Below are 19,376 nucleotides of genomic sequence, written 5' to 3'. Positions count from 1 at the left end.
CCTGTTTCGAGACAGTTTCACTGTGATGAATCATTTACAGAAATAGCCATTATTCTCTTTCAATATTCTCTTTGCACTGCGACACAATGTACAATGAGATGCTCCTAGTTAGAGGCTGGGCTTCTTTCTTCTCCTATTGACATTGTGCTTGGGTCCTTTGGTTCATCTTGACTGTGGGAGCCTGCAGATGTAGCTTACTCCCTGGGCACCCTGGAGCATTGTGTGAATAAGCACAGGCAAGCACACTGAGTGATGAAGGACATGTAGCTTGCCATTTCACTCACTTCTGATGACAGCTATATTGCTTTCAGGAATATAAGGGAGCCGATCCTAGATAGGCCTCTTTAGCTGACTTCCCAGTGAGCCAAATGCATGAGTGAACCTAAGCCACAGTCAGCAAGCCTGACCTAGAACAACAGAACTGCCCAGCTAACTTGTAATTTTAAAGAAATTTTTAAAAGGGAGGGGTTATTTCATACCTCTGTGTTTTGGGGGTGGCTTTACATGGTAATAAGTAACCTAAACATTTCTCCATCCATATTCCATTTTTAGAAAACCTGCTCTATAAATAGCCAAAGACCTGGGTCAAGGTCACACATCCAGGAATGAAGTCTGCCTGGTTAGGGTTCACATTGACTTAAGAATAACCAGTGCACAGATTCTATTTGGAAATTTGGAATCAGAAAGAGAGTTGTATGATACAGGGGCAGAAACTTCCCCCGTGGGGAGCCATAAGTCATACAGAAAGGCAAGTCAATAGAGAAGTGTCTTAGGGTAGAGACTGAGAACCTGGCATGAGGGTGTGTGGTGAGATATCACCCTGCCTGCACCTGTTTCACTGACCATGTCCATTAGGGCGTGGGAACAGATGCTGGCATGACCTGGGAGAACTAGGTCTGAGGTCCCAGATCCCAGCACTCTCTCTTGCTTCTTGGTCGGAGACAGAGAGCATCCAGAGACATCCTTGGGATCAGAACCTGCTGGCAGTCATCTGTTTCTGGTGTAAGTGATTTTTCCCTGAATAAGCATCCATCAGCCTATTTGTTTTCACAGATTCTTATTTATCCACAGTAAGGGCGCACACCTGTAATCTCAATCCTTGGGAGGCTAAGGCAGGTGGGGCCTTACCATGAGTTTCCGGCTAGTCTGGGCTACAGTGTTAGACCTTGTCTTAAAAAAAAAAGAAAGAAAGAAAGAAAAGAAAAAGAGGAAAAGTAGAAGTGGTGTAGCTGGGTCATATGGTAATTCTTTCTCTTTTTTCTTTCTTCTCTTTCTTCCTTCCTTCCCCCCCCCCTTTTTTTTTTTTTTTTTTTTTTTTTTTGAAATTTCCCAAGTGATTTCCAAAGTATTTGTACTAGTTTACACTCTCACCAGCAGTGTAACTGTGTATTATAAGGGTCCCCCTTTACCACATCCATGCCAGTATTTGTTGTCATTTGTGTTCCTGATGATGGCCATTCTGACTGGGGTGAGGTGGAATCTTGAAGTAGCTTTAATTGGCATTTCCCTGGTAGCCAAGATGTTGCATACTTTTTGAAGTATTTACTGGCCACATGGATTCCTATTCCTTCTTTGGAGACCTTTATATATCTTGCTACAGAAACACTTGCACATCCATGTTCATTGCCATTTTATTCACAACAGCTAGGGAATGGAAATCAACCTAGATATGCATTGATTGATGGATAATGAATAGTATTACATTTACACAATTGGATGTGACTCTTCTATAAAAACATGAACATTGCAAGTATATATAGATGGAATGGGAAAAAATTACACTTAGTGGGGTCACCAAGGCCCCCAAAAGACAAATGTTATGTGTTCTCATTCACATGCAAGTGCTAGCTTCAAATCATGTGTTTTATGAGTTTATCCTGGAATTCATGTGGAAATCAGGAAGGAAGTTAGGAGGTAGTGGATGGAATGATGCTTTTAGGAGGGGAGAAATTGATTATAGGTGAAATGAATGGAGAGAGAGAATGTTGAAGGCATAAAGGTGGGAGGAACCATTCTCTGAGGAAGTGGCCTTGGGCTATATAAGAAAGCAACCTAAACATGAACCTGATCAAGGCAACAAGCCCAGACTTTCCCCAGGGATAGACCATAACCTATAAATGGAAATAAACCCATTTTCCTCTAAGCTGCTTTTGGTCAGAATGTTTTATCATAGCAACAGAAAAGAAACTAGAACACAAAGATCTTCTTCCTCTCACTTATGAAAGGGACATTCTCAGGAGGAAGGAAAACAACCAACCTGATGGTTTGTGTGACTCGGCGTCTTGAACTGGAGTGGAGTCTGGTGAACTGTCTGCACCTTCTGAGTAACGGAAATCAAGATTAAGGTCTAGAGCAATGTTTACATTGTGATTGCAATAGCTTATGAAATAGATGCTAAATATTTCTGAAAAGATGAAACAGCATTGACGTCTGGGGAAAATCACAGCCGCACACCACTTCAGACAATGCATGTCCTTCATGACTAGATTATAGCTCATAAATTATTTGGAGATGATTGATATTTCCTAAACAGCTCTCATAGAAGATAACAATAGTGAGCTCTTGATAGAACTCACTTGATGCAATAAGCATCCCATTGCCTGAATATCCCATTCTCTACTTAGATAATCTCCAGTCCTGCCATGGATACATCGCTTTGACTCTAAATAACATGTACTTTACTCTCCTAGCCTAGGAGATCTACTGTGATTCTGCAAAATGAGTTTTAGAAGGGGAAGTTTACCTAATGTAAACAATACAATAATTGAACCACATCAGGAATGTGTGTGATGATGTTGCAACCCCAGACTCTGAGTAGGAGCAGAAGCAAGAGCCAACACATTTGTGTCTGCTTAGAGTGCACTGTGGAAATGCCATAAAGGCCAAACTTAAAATACAGACAGTACATGTGGACAAGGATTCAGAACAAATGTAACTCTCATACATTCCTGATAGCAACTCAAAAGGGTGCAGCCATGCTGGAAAATGGTTTGCAAATTCTTGAATGTTTATAGTGGCTTAATTCATACCAATGGAAATCAATAACAAACTCAACATCCATAAAGTATGAGTAGATAAATTTTGGCATGCCAATACAATGAAGTAGGGCTTAGAAATAAGAAGGCATGAATTTAGAATAATAAAGAATTAATAGTACATCCTTCCACCATGATATCCTGACCCTTACTGCAGGTCCCATCCACTTCTGAAACTTTGAGTGAAATAAGCCTTCCTCCCTTAGCTTGTTTTCTCAGTCACTTCATCATGCAACAAGAAAGTGTTCAACCACTAGCTGCCAGGTAAGCACTGCATATGCATAGCCATAAACATGTACAATGAGAGAGGGAAGTCAATCACACAATTTGACCTACTAGGGAGACTCATTTTTGATGATGGTGATGATGATGGTGATGGCAACGATGAAGGTGATGATGGCGATGATAACTCTGATGACAATAGTGATGAAGATGACAATGACGAGGGTGATATTTCTGTTTCTATTTGTAAGGATAAAAAATATTCCTTTTTGATTATATTTTAAGACAGTGGTTTTCAAAGTATAGCCCCCAGAGCAATATCATAAACATCCTAAACATGTCAGGTAGGCAAACTGTGGTTCTCTGAATGAGAATGGCCCCAATATGCTCATGTATTTGAATGCTTAGCCACCAGGGGATTAGACACTATTTGAGAATTAGGAGGTGACATTATTGAAACAGGTTTGGCTTTATTGGAGGAAGTATATCACTGGGAGTGGGCTTTGAGGTTTCAAAATCTGTGCCCCCACCCCCATTAGCCACCAGATACCAGCAGCTACTCAGACAGAGGTGGAACTCCACAAGCCCCTCCCACATCCATACTGGGATTGTATCTGGCTTAATGTTATGCAGGTAAGCATTCAAAGCCACTGAGCCCATGTTTGCAATAACACTGTCACGGCGAACAAATACTGTTTTGCTGTTATCTACCACCTCTGTAATTTACAAACATTCCATCCCCTCTTCTACAATTACCAGTGTCCTGTGGGCAGGAGGTGATATAGCTGTTGCATTTAGAGCCGGGAACCCCATAGTCTCTTATTGTATGCACATTGACTAGTTGTGGGCCTCTGTATCGCTACCTTCCGAAAAAGGAAGCTTCTCTGGTGAGGATTGAAAGATATACTAAAATACATGTATAAAGATAAGAACTTAGGGGACAGTTTATTTGTATGTAATAATAATAATAATACTATAGTAGTAGTAGTTTTTTACCTAGAGTCTATGACCTATAGTCATGTGCTTTTTATTTTATTTTATTTTTTATTTATTAATGCTATTAGGCATGAGTTCCATCTTGCAGGGTGGGCTTTTAGTCTAATCAGAAAGTGGTGGGTTAATCACATAACCTTTTTGCCACTACTATACCTGGCACATCTTGCCAGGCCTGTTCTTATTGTAGATCACAGAATTTGCAGCTATATATGATGACTTTTGATTACTTTTCTCTGTTATTAGCAAGCAAGAGCACCTTTCAGAACTATAAAAGCTAGCCAACGGGGATGGGGGATAGAAGCTTTGCCTTTAACTGACCATTTCTGGTAAGATTGGAAACCAGAAAGACAAAACATAGGTATGGCACAGGGTTTTTGTGTGTTGGGGGGTCTGTTTGGGTGTGTGTGTGTGTGTGTGTGTGTGTGTGTGTGTGTGTATGACCATGTGATTATGTTCTGAAGTTTACATTTCCCTAGATGAGCAAGACTATAGAGATAACAGCTGCCAAATTCCTCTGTGGGAATCAACTAATTGGCCACGAGTGGAGGATGGTGAGTCCTCTCTCACTGTGATGCTCCTTCCTGTACTTCAGCAACCCACAGCTGCCCTGCACTCCTGCTTGAGCTCCTTCTGGAGATCCCCAGATACAGATCCTCTCTCACCTTGGAGGCTGAGCCTGGGCACATATGCTCTTCGACTAGCAGGTGCAGAGTCAACCACAGGTAGAACTGGAATGATATGGAAATAGAGGTGAGAACTGAAGGTCTTTTCCTAAGACAAGCACAGATATGTCAGAAAAGGGCTCAACTAGCATCTCATCTGGCAAGGAGCAGCAACTTGGTCTCACCTTAACCTTAACCCATCGCCTGGACTCACAAACTGCTTGGTTTTCAGTGAAACCTGAGCCAAGTTCAGAAGGCTGACAGAAAGATACCCAGCAAGACCCTGTCCTAAGTGCTTCCCTCCTCCTCACCATGTATAGACTCCAAGTTCCACGTGAGCATCCTTGGTGTTTATAAGGGCAGTCACTGAAAAACTGGACCAATGTTATAAAAGTCAAGGTATTCATGAAGACACTGGTTGTCTTCGTTGACCCCAGAGGACAATACATAATCTAGTGACTTGTCTGCTCCACCATCCATCTAGATGCTGAGGCTGCGTGTGGCAGGGCTGATGATGGAGGTGCTGCTCTTACCTGATAGGACACTTGGTAACTTCTCACCATCCAATGATCCTAAAACACACACAAAACATGTGTCAGAAGCAAATTTCTTCATTCATTTGCTCACATGTGAAACATTAACAGCACTCCCTGAAGAAAGAAGTGTATGAATGAAGTTACTAGCATTTTACAAAGTGATTTGCTTCTGTGTCCCACAGGGGGCCAAAAATCCAGGGAGCTACAAGAGAGGTCAAAAGCCTGCCTATTTCTTGCACATTTTATTTGTTCAATAAATGCTGTTTATGTGTCTAACGTGTGGCAAGCACTGTGCAGGGACAAAAAGATAATAAACAGAACAGTTGGAGACCTCTCCTGGTGGGTTAAAGTGTGGCACTGCCCATGACATTGAGTATCACACATTCTCCTTGTATCCTTTAGCAGTGTGTCTGCCTCATCTCTGACGATCAGCCCATCTGTTCTACAGGCCTACAATGCGAGGCATGGAATGTGCTACGTACCACACCCAAGTTTTGTTGTTTTCCTTCATGGCTCCTTGACCTACCTGGTGGTGCAGGTGGGTGGGACATGTCTTCTGGAGTGTGGGAAATTGGGAGAGCTACTGGAGAAACAAACAGCATAAGAAACTGACTTGGGGTGTTTAATATGGAATAGAATGAGGAGGATTGTTTGCTGCCTCAGGTTTGCTGGAAAATGATTTATTACCTTACCATTCAAAAATTTTTAAAGGGACCACACAGTCTTTCTTGATATTGGGTTTCCCATGGTTCAATATCCAAAGTAGGCAAATAAACACATTGAGAAAGAAAGAAAGTGGGTGAATGGCAGTGGTGTAGAGAGGAGGGACAGGTGGCTTCAGCCAGTAGCAGGGAATGGTACTTCAACCGCTCATCTGCCTCAGAGCAGTGGCACACCATTAAACCAGGCCATGCCATTGGGCACCAGACGTGCTCCAGGTTCTCTGCTAAGTCTCTGAAGATGCCCCTACTTAGTCCTTCTAGCGGCTCCTCGAAAGAAGTGGTTGTCCCACTTTTCAGAGGAAATAAGTGAAGTATAAAGAAACAACAAAACCTGGTGAGGCCCATGGGGGCCCAAGGCAGCAGCGAGTTAGGTCAAAACCCAGTGTTCAGAGTCGGCTCTGAGCAGATTGATACTGGCTGAACAGGCACAGCGCTTCCCTTCCTGATGTACTCCTAGTCACTCACTGAGATGAGAGTCAGGAATTTTAATGCAGCTTCTCTCTCCCTCTCTCTCTCTCTCTGGTTGGGAGTGAACATACATGTGTAAACTGTGAACAGCTAAGGAGTCTGAATTTATTGCAGAATCTAATCATTTATGTATGTGGTAGTTTTGCCCAGAAAGACAAATATAACCAGTGTCTTGCTCAGCCCATCAGCAGAGACGCTTCCTCCTGCAGCAGATGGGAGCAATAACAGAGACCCACAGCCAGATGCTATGCAGAGACTGAGGGACCTTGGAACGCTCAGCCCTAAATGAGATGTGTCTATCAAACCCCTCAACTCAGGGCTCAGGGAACCCCAGAAGCGGGGTTGGAAAGAGTGTAAGAAGCACAGGAACAAGGCACCAGAGAACAAGTTCCTCTAAATCACCATGGTGACAGCTCACATGAACTCACAGGGACTGAGGCAGTAAGCGCAGGGCCTGCACAGGTCAGCACCAGGTCCTCTGTATCTGTTATAGCTTCCAGTTTAGTGTTTTTAGGGGGCTCCTGAGTGTGTGAACAAGTGAGTCTCTGATTCTCGTGCCTTCTTTTGGGCTCTTTTGTTTGTTTGTTTCATTTTATTGTATTTTGTTTTGTTATATTATTTTAAAAATAATTTTAATATGTCTTCTTTCTTTTGTTTGGAAGTCGACATACAAATGTAAACTGTGAACAGCTAAGGGTCTGCACTCATTACAGAATTTGCTTATCTATGTATCTGGTGTTTTTGCTGCGGGGTGCTGGAGAATGGTTATCATGCATGCTAGGCAATTGCTCTCCCAACTGGTCTGTATCACCAGTCTCTATGGGGCTTTTTTTATTTCTTATAGAAATACTATATTTATTAACCTTGTAAGCAAATATCATAGATAAGGAAGCTGAATCCTCTGAATGCTTAAATCACAGGGTTGGAAACCTACCTGTAAAGGGTTAGATGGTCAATGGCTCTGCTCTTACATTGCAAAAGCTGCCATAGATGATGCATAACTCCCTGTTCCAATGAAACTTTATTCATAATAAGCAGATGATGGGTTATAGTTTGCTAATGTCTCATAGAGATTATTGGTGCAGGGCTCAGACCTGTGTTTCCTGCCCTACCCAGGAATCTTTTGAGAGTCCATTATGTACTGACAAATCCCTCATGGATGGTACCCGTTTGGGGCACCATCCTTGCCCAGCTTCACATCTCCTCTTGCATTTCTTATGGAGAGCTCAGGCTTACTAGGTCCATGAACTTTGATTCCTTTCTTCTCAAGAGCAGGGCATGGCTAGGTGCCTGCTGCTGGGGGACCTGAATAACCTGAGCACCCCCAAATACAAACAGAAAGAAAGATGCCGGGCGAGGGTTCTGTGGGGAAGAACTTGTAGAGATCCTGGTCTCCACTCAGATGCGTCCTTAGGGAGATGACAAGGACCTGGGGAACTTGCATCCTTAGGAAAGAACCCTCACTCTTGCAGCTGTGAGAATCATCGAGAAGTGCTGTCTCCTGTGAAACAGGAAGGACGTCCTCACTTATGCTGAATTAAGCTTGGGTCTCCTGGACTCCGGAGCCACGAGAAATAACTTCCCTATTTTTAATCACTCGTCTTGTGGTGTTTTAGCGTCAGGCTATGACTCTGGGGTGAACTTGCACATCCATCTTCAGTGTCAGCGCTGTCGACCGTGGAGCATCTTGTCACCAGGACTCATGGAAAATGAAGGATTTGGGGCATCTCCAAGGCAGGGAAGATTCCTCATTTACTATTCAGGGTATCTGGGGTACCCTACCTCCTGAGCCTGGAGCTCCCAGGTGGTTTTGGAGGATCATGCTCAATTTTGACCCCTACATGTCTTTTAACCCCACAGCCCAGACTCTTCCTGAGGTATCTGCCCTGTGTGCCAGCCCTGGTCACAGTCGCTTTGGCCGGGTCTCATCGCCTCCCCACTCTCTGGGCCATCATTATAAACTTTAAAAGGCCATGTACGCAGCCATAGCTGCTTCTTCTACTGCATCTCCTATAGCAGGTGCCTTCCTCTCTGCCCTGCCTTACCTCCCCTCCCCAGCTTCATCTAGAACAGCAGTTCTCAACCTGTGGGCCAGGGAACATATGGGGGTCAGTGATTGAATGACCCTTTCACAGGATTCACCTAAGCCCATCAGAAAACACAAATATCTACATTAGGATTCATAACAGTAACAGAATCACAGTTATTAAGTAGCAATAAAAATAATTTTGTGGTTGTGGATCACCACAACATGAGGAACTGTGTAAAGGGCCACAGCATTAGGAAGGTTAAGAACCACTGCTCTAGAAGGGGCTGCTTTCTTTCCTTATAACCCTGAAGTCCTACTTGCTAACTTGTGTAACAAACTTCACATATATTTGGCAATCTAGGCCACTCTGGTTCTTTGGTTTGTAATCTCTCTCTCTCTCTCTCTCTCTCTCTCTCTCTGTGTGTGTGTGTGTGTGGGGGGGGGTGTATGTAGCAAAAATGAAAAAAGATTAATGTTCTGCACCCAAGAAATGTCATCAGGAAAATAACTGGATCCTTACTGGTTGTTGGAGGAATAAGAGCTAATAGTGAGGGTCTGCAGCCATCATAGGTGATGAGCATGTGACTCTGAAGGGCCACATTGAGAAAATTCAGGCTCAGCTGAGTGATGATGAACCCCTTGACCCAAAGTATCCTCTCTGTGGCTGAACAGCCAGTGTGCCTGGTCCATCTCAAGCAGTTAACAGAACACTCATGGGGTTTGTGCCTATGGTGCTTTGGGGATCAAAGCCTTCGGACTCCACAGTCAGGTTGTTGCTGTTATCATCTCATGGGACTTGGGGACAATATGAAACCTATTTGAGCATGAGTCTACACATCTGGGAGTGAGAGTAAAGAGGCCTCCCATATGGCTGTAAGGAGACTCAGAGAAGAAAACCCACAGGAAACTTTGACACAGTGGATGAAAAGGTAGTGACACCACTTAGCAGAACTAGGCAGGAGCCACAAATCCAGGTCAAAATTTTTAGCAGCCACAGTTGACAAAGAAAAGATATGGGTACAATTAATATTTTTTAGTAATCTTATATAATTCTGCATATCTAAAATATAATTTAAATATGTAATTAATATATATTTATTGTGATCTTTTAAAAAAATAGTGTGTGTGTATACATGTTTGTGTATGTGTGTGATGTGTGCACATGTGTATGTGTGTGTGTGTGATGTATGCACATATATGTATAAAGAGGCCAGAGAAGGACATCTGTGCCCTTCTTTACCACTCTGCCTTATTCCTTTGAGATCAGATCTCCCACTGTACTTGGAGCTAAAGCATCGGTTAGCAAGTCCAGGAATCCTCCTGTCACTCTCCCTTCCCTCCACCCCAAGGTACTGGGGCCATATAGTCGTGTGTAACTATGCCTGGATATTTATGTGGATGCTGGGGATCTGAATTCAGTTCCAGATGCTTACAAAAAAAGTGCTCCTGCCTACTGAGCCACCCCCCCCCCCAGACCCTAAGTAAAATTTCAGAAAACAACTTCATTGAGGTATAATTGGTGTTCTGTGTTTTTCAATGTATGCAGATTGACGAATCTGGAGCCAGAATACATCTGTGTAAGCATTGCTATAATTAAGGGAATGGCTCTATCTCCCACCTCCAGCTTTCCCCAAGTCCCATGTATGTGTGCGGCAAGAATGCTTAACAAGAGCTGCTCCCTTCACAAAAGTTCAAGCACACAGCACTGTGTTAACATCCCGTAGCTCTGCAGAGTTCTTTCGTGTTGCTACAGAAGCATCATGCATGCTGCACAGCAGTGTCCCACATCCTAAGCCTTCAGAAGACCCAGGGCGTCTTTTGACTTGATGTACACAGCCTGTCTCAGTCCCACTAGTTGCATTTTCCAGTACTTGATAGCCGCCCAAACGCTGCAGAGGGAAGGCCCGGCTTTTCACCAGCCTTGTCACACTGTGGATTACACAACTCACATCTGAATTACTGAAGTGGTGGTTGCTACAGATGATGAGACAGCATCAAAACTGCCACAATGATAAGTGAGGCTGGGCTGTAATGGTGACTCCTGCTCCCAACAACTAGAAAATCTGTGACTCACCGGTGTGAGGGAAATTAAAATTTCCTATTTCACACTCTTCCTCGGCATTAGCCAGGTGCTCTATTTTGTTTTTTAAGTTCAAAGGGTGTGAAGGGACCCTCTGGTAATTTCTCTTTCTCTAGCACAGGTGTGTCCTTTCATGTCATACTTTTCAGTTGTGACACATGGACACTTGAGTCCCAGTGTTCTTTGACAGTAATTACAGACAGTCAAACACAAAGAGAAGCTGGCCAGTGCTGAGTCCAGACTACCTCGGTCCCTTCCCCTCGAGTCACACGATCTCAGAGGAAGCATTATTAACTAGCAGTCGCATAACCTGTGCTCACCAATGTAGACAAGTTAATAAAGCTACAGTTAATTCAGTGATGGTGCTGATGGGGTCCTACCTGATGCAGTGGAACTTGAGACAAGTTTAGAAGATGGCTGAGCTGAGATGGCAGCAGGCAGAACTGGAATAAAAAAAATATTTAACAGTAATTGTTCATGGTGATTCAAGGACAGTATGGCATTCAGGGCTCCCTGTGACTTCACATGGTATAGTGTTGCCTCACCTCTGAAGGGCCCATCACATAAGTGATAGGAATGCAAACCCACTACTTAGCCACTAATCCTCCAACCCCCAGACTCAATCATTGTTCCCTATCCTGTCCTACCAGGCTTTAAGTCCAAATGCAGGTATTATATGTCCTTTAATGATAGTTATATTCTCCCTAATCGGTTTGGTGATACGAACCCTCAAGATTCCTTGTTTGATTCTTATGCTTATGTTATTCAGTGTTTCATTACTAGAGTGAGTTTTTGTTAGTAGGTATTATACTATCTGTAGGCATCATACTGCCTGTAGGTGCTGTACTAATATCTATGGTTGTCAGTCTATCTATAGGTGTCTTGTTGTCTCTAGGTTTGTACTAGTGTGTAGGTATAGGTCCTGGAACACGGACCTATGACCATGCCTGTGAGATGTTATCATAATTGCATTAACTGAGATGGAAGACCTGCCCACTCTGGGTGGTGCCATTCCCTAGGCTGGGACTCTGAACTGTGTAAGTGATGAAAGGGAGCTGAGCACTCACTCTGCTTCCTGGTTACTGATGTGATATAACCAGCTGCTTCAAGCTCCTGCTGCCTTGATTACCACACCATGACAAACTACATTGTGAACTGTGAGCTAAATAACCCTTTCTCCCTTAGATTGCTTTTGTCAGAGTATTTTACCACAGCAACAGAAAAGAAATTAAGAATCTTTTCCACCATGATGAGCTATATCTCTAAACCCCTTATCCTTTAAGTTGCTTCTGTGAGGTATTCTGTCACAACCATAATAACAATAACCCAGAAACAGATCTTCCAAGACCTGGATTACAGCTTGCCTTTGGCTAAGCACAACTCATTTTAGATTTAGGAATTCTAGAGCTACAAGGCGGGAAAAAAAAGAGAAAGAAAAAAGAAAAAATCTACATCATTTAAACCATTAAATTATGACAGTTTGATATAGATGCCATGGCAGACTCAAACTCATACAATAGGCTAGCATCATATGTGAGCAAATGAGTCTTCCTCCAAAGAAAATTTAAAACACATCCTTTACCAAAATTGAGGGAGTTTATGAACTCCCAGAACAGCTGGTCAAACTGCGCTGAACAACTGGTTATGAAACTCATATAATCAAAACATTTTCTAATGTTCTCTAAAAATAAAAGTACTATGAGCTCTTTTTTTAGGCTCTGGAGATCATTTGCACTCAAATTCAATATCCAGGACAGGTTAAGACACATCTCTCAGGCACAACAGAACATCTACTTATTCATCTTCTCTCCTAGATTTACATGGGTAAAATATGCATGCCCAAGGAAAACAGCAACAACAAAGATGATGATAATAATAAATCACTTACCTGACAATATGGTTGCAGGATTTCCATCACCTAGTGGTACAAATAAATCAAGATATTTCTTATTAAATCCAATTGAGTAACTTCTACTTGGCATATTTATTAATCTAATATGATAAGTCTGAAATACAAAACAAGAAATCAATTCTTGATGAAATACAGGCTCTTTGGATTAACAGAGTCCAGGAAATATTTAATGAGTAGATTTCTTTGAAGGTTTTCTAGGTAAAGCCTTTACACATGGCTCTTTGGAAACTGAGAGTAAGCAGGTCACCATAGGAACTCAGGGCCACTTGTCTGTCCTGGGTAGTTGTTCACAGCTAGGCACAGAGCAAGATGATGTCCAAAACTGAGATATAATCTCAATTCATGCTTCCCTCAGAGTTGAGTGGACCCTAGGTGGCCAACTCCATTAATTTTTCTATATATTATTAATCATTCCATAGAATGTCATTAAATTATATCACATATTATAACATAATGTAGAAGATGATATATAATGTATTATAATTATTGTCTATATCAGTATATTATTGTCTATATCAGATATAGTATATCAACATTATATACTAATGTTGACTTATGATACAGTTGTGTCCTGAAAAAAAACCATAAGTCAAACTAACTTGGGTTAAAATATCCTAAGTGGAAACCTTGTGTGGTGTTGTGTACTTGTCATCTAGCTCTGGGGAAGCAGAGATAGGCAGGCCTGTGAGGTTTGCTGGCCAGCTAGCCTAGCCTGCTAGAGGAACTCCAAACCAATAAAAGATCCCGACAAAGGACACCTAGGGTTGTTCTCTACATGCACACACACAACACACACACATACACACGTATGTGTGAGTGCCATACATGAGAACATGCACATACCTCCACAAAATATGGCAAATAAATAAAATACAAATAATCTACCAAGCATCCAACTTTAGCAACACAGAGCCCAGTAGATACTGGTTGTTTTCTAAGATGTTTGGTTGTTGTGATTCACTGTGGCTCCCCAGTAAAAGGAAAAAATAATTTTTATTGCATGTTACTGTCCTGAGAAAAGATAAAACTCAAAATACAAAGCACCAAAGTATGGTTTCTGTTAAATGCATATTGCTTTCTTACAATCATGAAGTTAGTTAAAAAAGTCATGTCAAGGCAACAAATACACACACACACACACAGTGCTACATATTTCAAAAGGCTGAGAGTAAAACATATATCTGTGATATATAGATATATAGCAAAACTAGAAACAAGGGTAGTGACCACATGAGTGGTAGGGAAATGAATGGAAAAACTAAAACACAACCAAATGACACTTAGATAATTACTGAAATTGATTGTTTTTTTAAAGCCCGAGCCTCCTGGGCTTAGAAGGATGATGGGAATCATGCACAATGGAATGTTCTGTGCTTCTGTGGGAAGTAAGTGGGTTTTGCTGAGAGGAAGTTGCCAAGTTGCCATCATTGTTCATTGATTAATGACTCAAATTAGAATGCTACACATATGCCTATCTTTCATCCCAGTATCTATTTAGAAGCTGCTACTGACCAGAACTGCTCTTGGCTCTTAGATAGACAGTCCTCTCTCACTAACTCCCCACCCTGGGGAGAGAGAGGAAGGAGGATGGAGATGGAGGATGGGCAAGGGATTAAAGCAAAATGACAAAGACCATCCTAGATGGGAGAACAGATGGATCACATACAAAGTGACTGAGAGGAAGCCTGTTTGCATCGTGCATTCAAAGGAATTCTCTCTGTGGGAGTGCGGTGTTTTATCTGAGACCTGATGATAAGGAGAATTTGGGACTGAAAGAAGGACTGGGACAGGTCCTAACTGGAGATGACCTTGTCTGTTTCAATGGCTGGGCAAAGGGTAGATGGGGAGTTTCCTCAGTGGTCAGAGACATGTCATTGAGTGGAGCCTTTGAGTGGTACATACTTTAAACTAATCCCAGCACATGGAAGATCGTGAGTTTAGCTTTCACTTTCAGTTACAGGCCAGCCTGACTGTTCACATAGTAGATACACACATGGGGTGTGGGAAGGAAGGCAGGGAGGAGGGAGGGAAGGAGAGAGAAACAGAGAGACAGAGACAGCACCAATGAAGCAAACTTTGGGAGGTTTTGAGTGCAGAGGTGTGATCCAGTTTACAACTATGGGGCAGGGGGTAGGGGAGGTAACAGAGGGCCAGACTATGGAAGATGGCATTCTTGGGGCTGGGAGATGCTAAAGAGTTTAGCATATATTTTGAAAGTAGAGACAGATTTTTTTTCCGGTGTATTAGTTACGTAGAGTGAAGAAGGAGAAACAAGGAATGTCTCCAGTTTCTCCTGCTTAGAGACACTAACTGAGCAAAAAGAATGAGGTTGCCTGTAGCATCAGCTGTCTACCAAAGCCAAACTAGGCATGTTACTACTCAACTGGCTAGCACAGTTCTGCAATTTGATTTATTTTCCCACTGTTTTATCATCAATTAAATTGAAATTTAAGAAGTACCTGACTCATACATTTCTTATGAAAATTAATTAAGTCATGCATAGAAAGTATTTAGCATTAAATCATTTAGTACTGAAGTTGGGAACCTATGGCTCCATCCTACCTCACAGCTAGTGGCCATCCCCCAACCCCACCGTGTGTGTGTGTGTGTGTGTGTGTGTGTGTGTGTGTGTGTCTGTGTCTGTGTCTGTGTCTGTGTGTGATATTAACACCAGTGTCTTCACCATCATCCACAACTCTACAACTTTTTGTTTTTGAGACAGGGTCTCTCTCACTGAACCTGGAGCTAATCAATTCAGCTAGGCTGACTCTAGCCAATGAGCTCCAGAGATCTGCCTGTCTCTGCACTAGGGTTCCAGGTACCCACTACCAAGCCCAGCATTTATGTAGGTGCTAGATCCTCATGTGCAGGAGGAATTTTTACCAACTGAACTGTCGTCACCCAGCTCCAGAACCTGATTGTGCAAGAGAAATTTTATGTGGAAACAGACAGGCCCATGGTTTCATGACTGCCTGAGGCTGGTTTCTTGTTGTCCCCAGTTGTTTAGCCAATACCATGACACCATCTAGCCTGTGAAACTTAAATGTTCCCAGAAGGGTACTGACCTCTGAGCTAAAGACTCAAATAAATAGTGACTCTGTGGTTAAAGCTCCCACCCAAAACTGTCACACACTTGAGTGGCATTGGTACATGTCACCATTCCAAGTCTCTGACCTTCAATGGAGACATCCTACTGTGAGGTAGGTGTTTTGTCTCCTCTTCAGAAAGACATAATAACTTGTTATGATCACTAACACGAATGAAGTGGCAGAAATGGAACCTAAACCTTTTGCTGCCAGACTCCCCAGAGAGGGGTGACTAAGTGCAGAATGTGCAACACATTCTCTCCAAATTTGGCTCCGTAAGTGTTAAGAAGTCAGCATCAAGTGCGGACGATAAGAAGAGCTTCAGCGTGAAAACACCTCCTACCTTGGGGCCTCTCCACCAGCTCCTGGTCATTCCCTGGAAGGAGAGGAATTGAGAATTAAGTGGTTGTTGGAGCTAATGGTAGTTAGCTCAGATTCCTTTTTCACACAGTTCAGAAGAACATTCACTAAACGATTCTATGTACTATCCAGAGAATTTACCCCACTTTCTTAATAGCAGGAGGGGAATGAATTTTGCTTTAATAGCAATTCCCTTGGGGAAAATGAAAACGGGAACATTACAGAATAACTCAAATTTGAATAATTGAAACAAAAATGAAACCAATTATTTAGAAGGAATAAAGTGAGCAAAAGCTGTTTCTACTTAACATAAAAAAAATCTTAAAGTATATTTTTCAATTTTATTTTTAAAATATTTATTTATTTTTATTTTATGTGTATGAGTGATTTGTCTGCATGTATGTATGTGCACTGCATGAATGCCTGGTGCCCACAAGAGGTCTGAAGAGAGTGCAGGATCTTCTGGAATTAGATGGTTGTAAGCTGTCACGTGTGTGCTAGGAACAGAATCCAAGTCCTCTGCAAAGGCAGCAAGTGCTTTTAACAACTGAGCTATCTTTCCAGTTCTTATATTTTGTTTGTGTCTTTGTGTGTGTGTGTGTGTGTGTGTGTGTGTGTGTGTGTGTGTATGCATGTAGGTGCAGTGTCCATGGAGGCCAGAAGAGAGAGCTAGATCCCCTGGACCTGGACTTGTATACCTTTGTGAGCCTCCTAACATGGGTGCTGGGAAATAAACTTGGATCTCTGTAAGAACAGTACATGTTCTTAACTCCTGAGCTCTGGGTAATATCTTAAATACAGACATTGTGACCACTGGGATACAACCAACAGACAGCCATTCCCACTTAACCCTTTAACATTAAATCAGCATTCCCTCCCATTTGATGTAAAAATGTATCTTGGCATTGATAATGTGCTGAAAATTAGTCCTGTGATTGGTGAAATCTAGAGTTATGTTTGTATCCTTAGACCAGTGCAAAGGGACATATTAGAAGACATTTTGGCTGTTACAACCACGTTAAGGGTACTACAGTTGTTGGTAAATAGAGACTAGACATGCTAAAAAAAAATAGCCCCAAAGCACAGGGCAGCCCATCCACCACCAAAACTGACCCCAAACATCCACAGTGCTGGGAGGAGGAGCCCAGTCCCACACGAGTCTCAATACTCTACTTTCTCAACTTACCATGAATTTGAAATCAACAGGATAAACTAAAGCTATTCCAGGTCATAGTTCTATTTGCATACATGAGTGTATAAGTGCACTTGTGTTGGGGATAGAGGTCAGCCAACATCCATGTTGTTTTTTAGGTCAGGATCTGGTCAGTGAGCACATGCCACTACTCCTGGTTTTTTTTACTTATCATCTTGGGATCCAGCTTAAGTCTGCATGCTTACATGGCAGTCTCTTTACCAACTGAGCTGTTTCACCAGCTCCTTCTATGGTTTTTGGTTGTTTTGTTTCTTTTTGTTTGTTTGTTTTTGTTTGTTTGTTTGTTTTGTGGCAAGATCTCCCCTCTGTGAACTAAGCTAGCCTGGAACTCACTAAGGAATGTGGAACGGCTTTAAATTTTCCACTATCTTTCTACCTCAGCTGCTGCAGTGCTATGTTTTGTTTGGACTGTGAGTATTTTTAAAATATAATTTATTAAAATGTGTTTTATGTGTATTGGTATTAAAGTATCAGATTCCCTGGAACTGGGACAGTTGTGAGCTGCTGTGTAGGAACTGGGAATTGAAGCCAGGTCCTCTGGAAGAGCAGCCAGTGCTCTTAACCACTGAACCATCTCTTCAGCCCCTGGACTGTGAATATTAAGTAGAAAATTTTATCTTCATTCATCACAATGCCCTTGAATGAACCACCTCACTAGTAGGTCATGTTTTCTCTTTATGAGATGTCTTGGAATCCTTACAATGGAAATGCTTATGTCTGTCACTATGTTTTCTGTGTAAAATCCATTTCAACATCTAGTGTCTAAAATTCCTAAGCTCTTAAATTGCCCACGTCTCTTTATGCATGGCCTACCCAAGCAGCAGTGTCAATTTGTGATTGCAGATGTGGATACAAAGATTCCAAAATGATTGATGTTGATGCAGTCTTGATAAGATGATATGCACTGTTGGAGGGAGAGGTGGCTCTTACCTTCACAGATGACACTGGCATCTTCTCCAGGACCACAGTTATGTAGACGCCAGCCAGCATGAGGGCACAGTCCCAAAAAACTCTCTGTCCCAGTACAGTCCATCTCATCTAGCAGAAACTCCCCTGGGCCATCACCAAATCGTGCCTGGACTGGGGCTTCCAGGGCACGCCCACAGTTCAGCTGTCGACACACTACGGTGGCTTCATGCAGGTCCCATTGGTCATCGCAGACCCTGCCCCACTGGCCGTGATAGAAAACTTCTACTCTCCCGGAGCATCGTCCTGACCCGTTTGTGAGCTGCAACTGTGGCCAGTCTTAAAGGTACAAAAGTACTGCTGGAAGGAAGCTACTTGACTTGGATCAACTTGACTAACCACACCAAGAATTCACTATAGGACACATCTGAGCAGACAGCATAGGGGATCCTATCATTGACAGGAGGACCTGATCCTTCTTGTCACAAAGGTCAGAATCTACCAACAAAGCTGGGATTCACAGGAAGAGCTGTGAGAAGCATCTGGCACATTTAATCTTTAAGGTGAGTCCCACTGGCAATAACTATGACTTTTCTAAAGTGAGTCCTTTTAATATAGAATTAAAGGAGATCTGCAAGCATGCGGAGTGCCAAGAAGCAAAGGCGGCAATGGTGGGTAATGAACAGTAGGGGTGGGGTTGTCTTTTCTAAGTGACAGTGGGCTCAGGCTTGGAGAGGAGTAAGAAGGAGTTACTTGGACCAAGAACACCTAGGAAGAGGGTAGAGCTTTCTTCCACACAGTAAGAAAAACAAAACAGTGTAAACAAAGTCCATAGAGTGTTGTGAGTGGGCTGAGTGCACAGGGATTCCCTGGTGACATCATTCTATTCAGTAAGGTGTGTAAGGCTAAAGATCGACCCACTAGTTAGAAATACCTGCCAATCGCATCACACAGGGAGTTAGGAAAGCTCGACTCACCACCAGGAAATGGTGTTAAGATTCCAGCATCTAAGAACAAAGATAAATAAACCAGGAGTCATTATCATGAAAAAAGTCCACCAGAGTGCACTGTATGTGTGGTGGCTCATGGAGTAGGTATCAGGGGGCACCATGAATGTGGTGGGAAGGGGCGTGTATTCAGTAGGATCTG

At 42.5% G+C, this 19,376-nt stretch overlaps 1 protein-coding gene across 1 annotated transcript in view; it reads right to left on the bottom strand.

Annotated features, from left to right (window-relative positions):
* LOC127227793 (deleted in malignant brain tumors 1 protein-like) overlaps nucleotides 1-19,376 on the bottom strand; it is a 114,285-nt gene that overhangs the window by 77,579 nt on the left and 17,330 nt on the right. The window contains 5 exon segments of the mRNA XM_051192126.1: nucleotides 2,258-2,317; nucleotides 4,916-4,981; nucleotides 11,131-11,193; nucleotides 12,639-12,668; nucleotides 16,092-16,124. Coding sequence (XP_051048083.1) covers nucleotides 2,258-2,317; nucleotides 4,916-4,981; nucleotides 11,131-11,193; nucleotides 12,639-12,668; nucleotides 16,092-16,124 — 252 coding nt within the window.

This window comes from Phodopus roborovskii, unplaced genomic scaffold (assembly GCF_943737965.1).
Source record: "Phodopus roborovskii unplaced genomic scaffold, PHOROB, whole genome shotgun sequence".
Lineage (NCBI taxonomy): Eukaryota > Metazoa > Chordata > Mammalia > Rodentia > Cricetidae > Phodopus > Phodopus roborovskii.
This window is presented reverse-complemented; position numbering and strand designations above follow the sequence as displayed.